This window comes from Leuciscus leuciscus, assembly GCF_965113295.1.
Source record: "Leuciscus leuciscus genome assembly, contig: HAP1_SCAFFOLD_621, whole genome shotgun sequence".
NCBI lineage: Eukaryota > Metazoa > Chordata > Actinopteri > Cypriniformes > Leuciscidae > Leuciscus > Leuciscus leuciscus.
This window is the reverse complement of record NW_028118118.1, coordinates 1-12500: the sequence shown is the minus strand read 5'-3', so window position 1 is coordinate 12500 and position 12500 is coordinate 1. Positions and strand designations below refer to the sequence as shown.

General features: G+C 39.3%; 1 protein-coding gene across 1 annotated transcript in view; it reads left to right on the top strand.

Moving 5' to 3' along the window:
• Positions 1-10734, top strand: part of LOC309491839 (protocadherin-15-like) — a gene marked incomplete at both ends in the record, with an annotated part of 19055 nt that extends 8321 nt beyond the window's left edge. Inside the window, 2 exons of the mRNA XM_082190864.1 lie at positions 2105-2275; positions 10630-10734. Of these exons, the coding sequence (XP_082046990.1) occupies positions 2105-2275; positions 10630-10734 (276 nt within the window). The remainder of the gene's footprint in view (positions 1-2104; positions 2276-10629) is intronic.
• Between the last annotated feature and the right edge of the window lie 1766 nt (positions 10735-12500).

Sequence of the window (12500 nt, the reverse complement as noted above, 5' to 3'; positions counted from 1 at the left end):
GTTACTATAAACACAGTTTTGTATGTTGTATAGCTCAATTTGTTGTAACCCACAATATTGCTTTAAAATCGAACCAATGGGTATAAACTCATGCTAGTAATCAAAAGGTTACTGATTCGATCCCTGTAAGGAGTGAGCGATGAGCTGTAAGTTACTTTGGATAAAGATGTCTGCTAAATGAGTACTTACTCCGTAACATTTCCTGTAGATAAAAAAAATAACCTTGACTTTTTGGTCAACCGGTGTCTGGCCTGTTAGGTTGCCAGTTTGCACAATGCACTTTTTTAAAATTCCAGGCACCTCCGTATAGCTGTCACTGAATAACCGGCATCCTGATTCACTTCCAAATGCATCCCTTCACCGTCACATGAGCTGCATACACAACTAGCTTTAAACCCATCTAGAACAGCATCTCTGTGAGGTGTCCAGACCCCAGAGGCCATAAGCATGTTTTCATAGAGCCAAATGGCTCAAATAAATGCCTTACATCAGGGCTGCAACAGCTCTCCTTGAAGAAAATCGAATCATTTCTGGATGTGAAAGATGAGGGGTTGGGTTTGTTACTGAGTTCTCTCTCAAACACTGAAATCTTATTGGAGGAAAGAATTAACTTTGATTCTAAATATTTATTTAGACCCTAATACAGCTTGGTGAATTAGATTTTACTACATTTATATTTTGTGATTAATTTACCTATATATAGTAAGTAAGTAAGTAAGTAAGTTAGTTTTATTTATATAGCACCTTTCACAGGTATAAGGCCACAAAGTGCTTCACAACAAAACATTTATATCATAAAATACACACAATAAAAGCATAGACAGAACATGATCATATCAACCCACAAGCAGCTAATTAAAATCCTGAACAAATAGATGAGTCTTTAGTCTGCATTTGAAGGCATCAACAGATTCAATAGAGCGCATAGATGGTGGGAGGTCATTCCACAACCTAGAAGCAACAGCCTGAAAAGATCGGTCACCTCTTGTACGATAGCGAGTGCGCGGAACCGTCAGCAGATTCTGATCCACAGACCTCAGAGCACGCACAGGGGTATAGCGCTGAATCAAGTCACTAATATAAGAGGGTGCCTGACCATGCAAAGCTCTGAAAACTAAAACCAAAATTTTAAAATTTATCCTATAAGACACTGGTAGCCAATGAAGTTCTTTTAGGATAGAGGATATATGAGACCTCCTATTAGTACGTGTCAGAATTCTAGCTGCAGAGTTTTGTACTAATTGCAGTCGAGAGAGCTCCTTCTGGTTTAGGCATGAAAATAAACTATTACAATAGTCTAAATGGGAAGACACAAAGGCATGAATGATAAGCTCCAAATCATTTCGTGAAACCATATTTCTAAGTTTTGAGATTTTCCTTAATTGAAAGAAGCAGTTTCTCGTCAGCTGCTTGCAGTGCTGCACTAATGACATGTCTTTGTCCAGGATAACTCCCAAATTTCTAAGACTTGACTTAGCAGACTGGCCTAAATCACCCAAGTATTGTTTAATCCCAGGGATTGCATCCTCAGGGGCAATAACCAGTGTTTCTGTTTTGTCTGCATTTAGCTGCAGAGAGTTATCACTTAGCCATTTTTTTATTTCCACAAGACAAAGGAGCAAGGAGTTTAACTTACAGATCTCTGATGGCTTAAAGCAGCAGTAAAGTTGGATATCATCAGCAAATAGGTGAAAAGAAACATCACTGAACCTTTGTATGATCTTTCCCAAAGGGATCAAATAGAACAAATACAACAAATACAACAACAAATATTTTATTTATTAATTTGTTGGTCTATAAAGTTTATAGTTTATAAAAGGTTGGAGGTTCAAAGTGATACAGTTGTTGATATACAAATTATATATGTTCATTAATTAAGCTTTAAGTAAAAAAAAAAAAAAAATGCTTGTAGGAATATTTAAATAAGAAAATAGAGTAGATCGTTTAAGAATTTATATATATGTTTTTGGGGGGAATTTATTGTCCTTTCACCTATTTCTATGCTCTCATTATCCTTTTCGTTGTCTCTCTGTATACAGATCTGTGAACGTTGTATCTGAAGGTCTAGGTATCTATGGTAACATGCCAGCTTTTTTCTTTCTAGGACCGGGCTCCGTTTCCAGGAAGTCGTCGCACAGCAACCACTACTCTAACTCTGGATGTTTCGGATGGAGATGATCTAGGTCCCATGTTCCTCCCGTGTGTTCTGGTCAACAACACACAGGACTGTAACCCCATCACATACCGTGTGGCTATTCCTGAGCTCACTGACCTGGTAAGAACTCACAGAAAACCTCAGAGGTCTTCAAATGTTGAACATTCCCTCCATAACTTAAGGAGGGGTGGGGGTTAAGGCCTGAATTACCAGATCTTAAAAACTTGACCAAGATGGTCTTCAACTTGATCTAGGCCAGTGTTTCCAAACCGGGGTGCCGTCTGGCGAGAGCAGGGGTGTCGTGTAAAAACTCCATCCAACATTTTAAAATTGGTAAATGTGTAAAAAAAATTAAAAAATATATTATGTACCATCAATCTCGGATTTCTCTAATAACAACAAATAACGCACACAAATTTATAATAAAAATGCAAATCGTTTAGTTTTTAGGTTGCGCATAATTTCATTCCTGTGCTTCATTCCCAGTGCCTACACATAAAGCTGCTATTGTCACAACGACACTAGTGTAGGGTATTTTTGAATTTTTTTAAAGGGTTTCGTGGCTGAAAAAACGTTGGGAAACACTGATCTAGGCCATCCTAGGCCATCTAATGACCATGGTTTCTTGCTGGTCCCAAGTGGTTATTTTAAAGCAACGTAAAATCAATGACCGCCTTAAGATAGTTTTACCTGGATTTTCCAGCAAGGATGTTGTCAGATCCTGCTTTCAGTCACGGGCTATGACTATGATGCTGTATGCAACAGCTGGCATAGCAAGATATAAAACCAGGAAGATATCTTAACTTGACTGAAACACTTCATCTATGACCCATTGAGCAGGACAGGGTGACCTGAGGCTATACAGTTGGCAGCCCTGGATAGATTCTATGCTCTCTAAGAGAAAGGCTTTCTGAGTGCTTGAGAGCAGGGTATGTGCATGAGATTGTGCCTTGAACTATAAAGAAAGAAATAAACTATGCACTGTATGCGTATTAATAATTCAGCCTCACACAGCAAGCCTATGCACCACTCACTGACTGTTTGATGTACAATACCATTCAAGAGTTTGGGGCAATTTTTTATGTTTTTGAAAGATTTATCTTATGCTTGTTTGATTAAATATACAGAAAAAGTAATACTGTGAAATATTATTACAATTTAAGGGGTTAAAAACCGTTTCAACTGAGTTTTTCAAATCGCCTCTGTGTAAACTACAAAAATGTGGATTTGTGAAAACGGTGACGTCATATTACGTGTTCAGTCTATAGGCGCCTAAGTTTTATCTTTTTCGCGGATCCGTCTGAACAGAGCTCGTTTTAAAAGCAAAGGAAAAACATTTTTAGTGCATCATTGTCATGTAAACGTAGCCTAAAACAAGTTTTCTTATACTTACATATGTATTTACATATATTTTAAAATGTAATTTATGTATGGCAAAGCTGAATAACTGACATTCTTTAGTGTCACATGATCCATCAGAAAACATTCTTATATGCTGATTTGATGCTTAAAGGGATACTTCACCTCTGGAAAGATGAATGTGTATTTAAAATGGGTCATTTATGTAGAAGAAATGTGAAATTATTTTTGAATTTGGAGCTTTCTAGACTGAGAAAAGCCAGAAAATGTATTTTTGGCTTATGTGGATGAAAGACAACAACTCCCAGAATGCACTTGCTTCGCTGCCCTAGGAGACCACTCCCAAGCCACGCCTCCCGGTAAGAGAGCTCAGCAGTTAAACAACAAGGATTAGCTACTAGTGAGTCTCCCCGGGATTTCGAGATCGCCCAAAATGTCCGGGATTCGGCTTTTGCGTTCGACAGTCGCCATTCATTATGTTTACTGTGGAGAGCAGGACAAGGCTGAGGGCCGCGGGAGAACGGCGCGAGGCCGGTGGCGTGATTACCGATGAGCAGGACGCGCTGCAGTCAAAGACGCACAGGTCTCGTATCTCTCACAGAGGAGCGGGAATTTTCTTAGCAATGTTAAAACGCACATCAACCGATCACTTGTTTAGCGTTCATGTAAACACTACATTCAGATTCACCAATCGGAATGAATTCAGCTAGATTGAAACGAAGGTGTGCATGTAAACAATGAATGGCGACTGCAGAAAGCAAAAGCCGAATCCCAGACATTTTGGACGATCTTGACGGCCGGACATGTCCGGGAATAAGAGGATGGTAACCCCTACTACTCAGCTTTCTCCACAGAACAAGAGCCTGTTAGCTTAGCTTCCAAAGAAAGAAGGCTGATACTGTGTACATTCTGTGAGTGAGATCCCACCTCCTATGGGCGGGTTGAACACATGCGGGACAGCCCCTCCTACTGGCTGTAGTCTCTAGCCTCTGGCCAAAAAATCCTCAGATGATGCAAAATTGCGATTTTTGCGTCATCGGAGGATTTTTTCCAGACAAAAAATACATAAATCTCTCGTCGCAGGGGTATATGAGGGAGGAAAGCACGGTAATTCGAAAATACTACAGGTTTTCTACTAATACAAAGCTTAATGCTAAATCCTGAAGTATCCCTTTAAGAAACGTCTCGGTTACGTATGTAATCCTAGTTCCCTGGAGAGGGAACGAGACGCTGCGTCGAAACGCTGTGGGAACGCATCTACGTGATTGCGTCATGAAGCACGTATGAAACCAGTCTAATGGCGTGACAGAATGTCATGTGACGTCATCAACCAGGAAACTATAAAGCACACCTGAACCAAACAGCGTCAGCTTCTGATAGGCTGAAGCAAGTCGATCACAGGCATGCCGGGAGTATGGCAGGGTGACGCAGCATCTCGTTCCCTCTTCAGGGAACTAGGGTTACATACGTAACCGAGACGTTCCTTTTCAAGTGAACTCGAGCTGGGTAGAAACGCTGTGGGAACGCTAATACCCACGCCGCCATAAGAGCAAGTGTCCGTCTGTGTGAAATCAATGCGCACATCTAGGCGAAAGCACCTGCGCCCCTGGATTGGAGCCGAGGTCCAGGTAGTAAAGCCTCATGAATGTATGCCGTGAGGATGAGCCTGCCACATCACAAACATCTTGGGGGAAACTTCTGACAGTAATGCTTTGGAAGCATCCATACTCCTAGTACAGGCCCGTACTCTAGGTCTTACAGTATTAGTAGGAACCTTAGGAACGTAACCTGGTCTAAGGGTGAAGAAAACCCTTTACCATACCAGGAGCAAATTCCATGTACGAGGGAGATACCGAAAATGCTTGAATGTCTCCAATTCTCTTGAGAGATGAAATAGCGAGGAGAAAGACAGTTTTTAAAGAGATATTCTCAGAAACTTCCTCAGTGGGCTCAAATAGAGCTAGGGAGAGGCCTTCTAGTACAACAGCCAAGTCCCATGTCGGCACCCTCTTGTGGACTGCTGGCCTCAGCCTCAAAGGGACGTGGTAAGCAGCTAGTGCCGCCACATACACCTTTCAGTGTATAGGGGGATAACCCTGCGGAGAAGCGCTCCTCCAGGAACTCCAGCACTGCACCCACTGGGCAGTTAACCGGGTCCAGCTGGTGCTCTCCACACCAGGAAGTGAGAAGTCTCCACATCAAGGCATACAGTTTTCTTGTGGATGGAGCTCTGGAGTGGAGAATGGTCTCCACAACCTCAGTTGAGAGACCAGAACTTATGAGCTGGGTCCCCTCAGAAGCCAAGCCCACAGTTTCCACAGTTCTGGGCGGGGGTGAAGGATCGACCCTCTCGCCTGAAAGAGTAGGTCCCTCCTGATCTCCAGAGGATAGCCGTCGATTAGAGACACTAGGTCCGCAACCAACAGTGGACAATGTGTGGTCTCTTGGGATTCGAACAGGTCAGCCTCGGCTCAACCGAAGTTCTCCTGCCTGCAGGACCCAGCGAGATATATTTGGTAGACATTTCCAATCTGCCAGAAGATCTACTAAAGATACCAGTCTCCTGAGACTGGCCTCTGTTAAATTTCGAACAGCAGGCACAGTGCCCTGAAGCGGCGCACTGGCAGGGAACAACTGGCCTGACCGCTCTAGTGCCCTTCTCGGAGGGAGTGAGCAACCCTCGGGTAAAAACTCGCTGGGACCCTCTGCGCCCCGGCATGAAGGCGGGGTGGCAGACCGGCCCCATGAGGGCACAGAGGGGAGACAGGAACCGTATAATGAGGTATAATGAGGTGGAGCAGGCAAACCGTCTTCCCAATGGAGGGATGTACCCTCAGAATCCCGACACCACTGGCGTCAGGGCTTCTTGGCCTACTTCTTGGTCCTCAGAACCGTTTTACCATAAGTACGGATTTTAGAAAGGGCACAAAGCACTCGGCACGTGCCCTTACCATAAGCATGGATTTTAGAAAGGGCACGAAGCATTCAGTGTGTGCCCTTACCATAAACATGGATTTAGAAAGTGCGTATTATTTTATGCAGCTAAAAAGCCAGAAAGATATTTAATTTAATTTCTCAAATTTAAATGCAGCCAATAACAATCAGACAAGTATTTCATAGTCTGAATTACAGGCTGAATAGTCATATTTGAATAGAAAAAGAATCATAGCTTGCAAACACACATTTCAGTTGTGATAATAGGAAAAAGAGAGAAAGGGGAACTCCTTGAGCTCAGTTTCCTCCGCATTATAAATATATGGCGGACCGAGGCAACGCGAGATCCGAGCCGTAGATTCTTTATGTTGACCCATAATCTACGTGCTGCCTCAGCAAGCGTGAGATCCGAGCTGGTTAAGACTCAACAGGGGCGGAGCTAAAACTTCAGATAGTGTGTGTGTGTTTTTCTACAGCGTTCTCAACTGTCTCACAACAATGCTCATACTGAGCGTGCTGTGCTCCCAAACGAACAACACACAATACATGGGTATCCCCACCCGTGATGTAGATTGGGTAGGGATAACGCACTATTGAAATGTTGTTCGCTCGCCATTATAAAGTTTTATATATATAATATATAATATCTATCTATCTGTCTGTTTATCTATCTATCTATCTATCTGAAAACTCCTGCCTAGCAAATTCTAAGACAGACACAAAACACCAGGGACATAGATTCACACAGAGCGCTTGCTGAAGACACAGAAGCTGACGCTGTTTGGTTCAGCTGTGCTTTATAGTCTCTTGGTCGAAGACGTTCTGTCACGCCATTGGACTAGTTTCATATGTGCTTCATGACGCAATCACGCAGAGGTGTTCCCACAGCGTTTTCGACGCAGCTCGAGTTCCCTTGAAAGGGAACAATTCTTATTATTATCAATGTTGAAAGCAGTTGTGCTGTCTAATATTTTTGTGGAAACCTTGATACATTTACAAATAAAAGTATAAAAGTATTAATGTCATCATTGCTGACCTCAATATGTATATTGCACACTGAAATGGTATAAAAAATCAGCAGTTGTTATATAAGCATGTTTGACTGTAGAATGCAGCAATTGACAGTGTATTTTGAGGGGTCAACACTCCAATCATGAACATTTGGTTATCTTCTTGTAATAATCACATCTTGTTCATGGACTCTTGCAGGACATTTTGAAGTCTTCACTGGACATTGTATGGACCTGCTCAGTATTTGTGTCATAGTGTTGTTGATGTTTTCTTGACCCTTTACCAGTTAAATGTCAGTCCTTTCATATTTCCCATCATACGTTGCTCTACTGACCTGTGCTTGGCTAAAGATGAGACTCATACAGCAGGGACAGGAAGGGTGAGAAACGAGGGATTTAGATGAGATAAGATGATGAAAGTTAGCTGGTACAGATTGAATGAGATCAGGGACAGGGAGTAGAGAAAAAGCAGGATGAGGCCCTCAGTAAAACCACAGGGTTCATCACTCATCAAAGCCAAGACGTGAAGGTTTGATGAAATCAGAACTCAGTTGAGGTGAGATAGGGTGGGCAGACCTCTGAGGAGATGGGTCGTTCTGGAACCAAACCACATGGAGAAAAAATACGGCCAAGGCTGATCTTTGCTAAGGGGGACTTCTGTAATTTATGCTAAAAATGTTTTCCACTGCAGAAGCTGCGTTCCCAACGGCTGCCAGTTTCTGCACTGAATAAATGTGCTGCAGATTTGCTTCATTTCCAGCAGTTTAACTTTCTCTTTTTGCATTCTGCTTACTGCAGTTATTGCATTTTTACAGAGACAATCTCTTTTGTTTCTTCGTTTTTCCTGCTGTTCTATGATTATCTCAGAAATTATGAAGGATTAGTGTGTGAGGGAATCCATTTTGTTTAGATCATTTTTGTTGGATTTTAGTGCATCTTCTATTCATTCTGTTGATCTGCCGTTACTGTTTGTTTGGCGAAGGATATTAGCACAACACTCCTACCCTTTCTGAAGTAGGCCTGTATGAATACTGAATATGTAAATTTTCTGTGCAAAAATACTATGATATAAGTCTTTATTTAATCTGTCAAAAGTTAAGTTAATGAATATTAAAATAAAGCATGGTTTAAAATTCAAACTACAGTATAAAAGTTTGGGGTCAGTAAAAATGTATCTTTTGTTCACCAATGCTGCATTATTTGATAAAATAAAATAAAAAAAAAACAATAAAAAACACAGTAAAAACATTAGTATTGTGATTATATTTTTTTTTTATAGAAAATAACTACTATTTGAATATATTTGAAAATGTAATTTATTCCTGTGAATTTTCAGCATCCAGTCTTCAGTGACACATGATCCTTCAGAAATCATTCTAATATGATGATTTGGTGCTCAAGAAACATTTCGTATTATAGTCAATGTTGAAAACAGTTGTGCTGCTTAATATTTTGTGGCAATCGTGAAACTTTTTTTAATTGTCAGGATTCTGATTAGAAAGTCATGCAGCATGCATTTAAAATATAAATATTGTGCAACATTATAAATATTAAAATAATTTTTGGTAAATTTAAGATATTCTTGCTTAATTAAAAAAACTGATGGTAGTATTTATTTATTTATTTGCAATAATTTATTTCACTCACTAAATTAAACATGCATAATGGGGTGATGTGACAGCAATGCAGAATACTATGATTTGAAATTACTATGTTCTGAATGGATGCATTGTGCAACGGTTTTAAAAGGTAATATGCTACATTGTAGTCACACAAACTCATTACCTTGCATGTTTGCAACTGGCTTGTTATCTTCTCATACATACTGAAAATGCACATGCTACACACAGTATACTTTATACTGCAGGAATTGTAAGAGTAGTATTGTAATAAGTTATTGCGAACATATTCTGTATCAATACATAATGCGTTCTGTTCCAGATACTGTTTTTAAATAATTAAATCAGAAGTCAGTGTGTAATGTGCAGTATGCAGTAAGCATTCTGCTAGTGTTCCATTCCGAACAGTTTCTTTCTCATTTCCTTTGGCAGGAATAGTGGTAATTAATGGGGTCACATATTTCACAATTAGAGCTGGGATATGGTTCGAAAGTCTTTTTCCTGTCTCCAGGCACAGATTAATCGGCCTAATGCCTGCTGGAGGGGGGATTATGGGTAGTTTTAAATGTCTCAGGTGGACAAGAATTCTGATTTACAGCGCTCACATATTTAACATTGTGTGCTTGTATTTAGACTGCCATTTTAATGAAGCACCCATCCCAAAGGAGATGCTTCTTATTATCATATCTGCTAGAGGCCATATTTGTCTGCATGAAATGCACACTCACAGATTAGTACAGTCAAGTGTCCCAAGAGTTTTGCTTTTAGCCCAGAGGAAAACTCTCCTCAGTGGATGCTCTTTGAAAGCTCAAAACTTAATGGAGATCTCAAAATGTTTTATTTATGCATCTGCTTTGTTTGGATATTTCTTTTGAGAAATAAAAGTATACAGATGAGATAATTTGTTGACATACACAAAAAAAGTATAGAGATACAGGTAACACTTTACAATAAGGTTAAATTTAACATTAGTTAACTAAAACATCTTCTTAAGAATGTATGGTAACACATAATTAGGATATTGGCTGTTTATGCCTTATTCTGCATGATCATATTCTACATCAATTAATCCTGCCCAATACCTAAACTTAACTTTTTTTTTATTTTTTTATTAGGAGTTCATTGAGGCAAAAGTCATCGTTAATAGTGAATTTTGGACCCTAATCTAAAGTGTGAAATCAAATTTATTAATCTTAGATAATGTTCATTTAAAAATGTACTAATACATTATTAAACTGACAATGAACCGTTGTATTTTTATTAACTAATGTTTATGTATAAATACTGCAACAAATGTATTCTCATTGTTACTTAATGTTAGATCATGCATTAACTAACATTAGCTAATGGGACCTTATGGTAAAGTATTACCGGGATATAAAAGCAATATGGATAGCATAGTTCAGATCGTTTGGTTTTTGGTGAATTTGCAACTTTTGCATTCAGTCGAGGCTGAAAAAATCGAAAAAAAAAATGTATTGACATTACATATTGAACTTATTTAGCCAACTTTGATTTCATAGTCAACTATTTCTGTCTCTGTTTTTTCTAGAGTAAAGTGAACCCTCTGAATGTGACTCCTCCCATTCGAGCCATAGACCAGGACAGAAACATCCAGCCGCCCTCGGACAGACCCGGAATCCTGTACTTCATACTGGTTGGTAGGTATTTCAATGCAGATGATTTTTGCAAGTGTTGAAAACAGTGGCGGTTCTACATTGAATTACACCCTGGGCGAGACCCCTTTCGAAATGTGCAGGAAATATAGAGGCCCGTATTTATAATATTATGAATGAAATGTGCGTTATCTGGAAGAAAGTCGAGGTGTGACTGATAACTTCGATAACTATATGGATCCCCCCCCTTGTCCGTTCCATTTGGGAGAGACCCAGAGGTGAACTGTCATCCGCGCCCGCGCCTCCGCGCCCCCTCCCCTTTCTCCTTCTCAAACAAACAGCTCTGTGCACGGCATCTTCTCAGCAAGCAGGGGCGCCTGCAGCTGCAGGGGGCGCAAATTTGGCAATTCCCCACACAATGAAATGATAGATAATAGAAAACCGCTTCGCGGCGCAGATTTTTTTTTTTTTTTTTGCTCGTGCCGGCGGTGCCGCCCCCCCAAAAATACCGCCCCGGGCGATTGCCCGGTTCGCCCGTGCCTAAAACCGCTACTGGTTGAAAAATAGACACAAGTAATTCTATAATTTAGATTACATTTCATGTCCATTGCTGAGAATGAATTATTTGCCATAGACAATTTTTTTTATCATAATTTAACATTAAATGTGTCAGAGGAGACTGAGTTGTAACTCTTTAGAATACTGTTCCATCTTTAATGAATAACAGGAACAAATGAGTGACGAAATATATTAACATTCTAGTAACTGCTATTAACTAACAAAAAACTTTACTTCGCTTTACTATTAGCTACAGTAACTACTATTTTTCTCATACCTCGCAAAGAACTAGTAAGAACTACTATTACAGGTTCAAAATTAATGTTAATAATTCATAATTAATTCTAAAGTGTAGATCATGGTAACCGTGTTACAGATGGTATGTGTGATATGTGTAAGGGGTAATCAAGATGAGGAAGGATAAGGAATGTTTCACTAATTTTACTGAATTAACTATATATTGTTTATTTGCAAGTTTAAACATGATATATTTTTACCTTTAAATCACTTGGGTGGCATTGTCACAGTGTGCCCAGTCAACTGTTACTTGCATCAGCTATATTTTACATTTTAAATATCTATATTTCTGCTTCCGATATTTTTTCAGGGTATAGTTTACAGAATGGAGTTTTACATCTCTTAAAACTATTACAATGATCTTTAAGGTAGATATCTGATTTAAAAAAATAGAATAAATCTTGTCCTTAGTGACCATGCTGAGAATTTTACAGATATCTGCAAAAAAAAAAACAATTCTCAGAAGTCTTTTAAAATAATCTCTGTACAAATGGCAGAATAGATACCAAACACTGAATATTTGAGTCACTTAAAATGTAGACCTTAATCAGTTTATGTAGTGGCATGCAGTTTGTCTGTAACGTAGTTGACAAACTCACCAGAGAAAACACCTTTTTTATTTGTAATATCAAAAATGGTGTTCAGAGATTAAGCTTGGCAACTAGCAGATAAGTTGTACTGATAGAATATATCAACTGAAACCAATTGTTGTATAGTTGAGGAAGCATAATTTGTTTAAAATTTTTCGCTGATGTGAAATGTACTCTAATTAGAATGACATATATACACAACTGCACTCTAACTTATGTTTCCATACATTTGAAATAGAATTCATGCATTTTGAAATAGAAACTCAGTTATTTAATACATGTTTAAAGGGTTTAAATGTTACATGTTTTCCCCTCAGAATTAAACATCTGCTGTTGTTGCTGTATTTATAAAGAAATTGGGA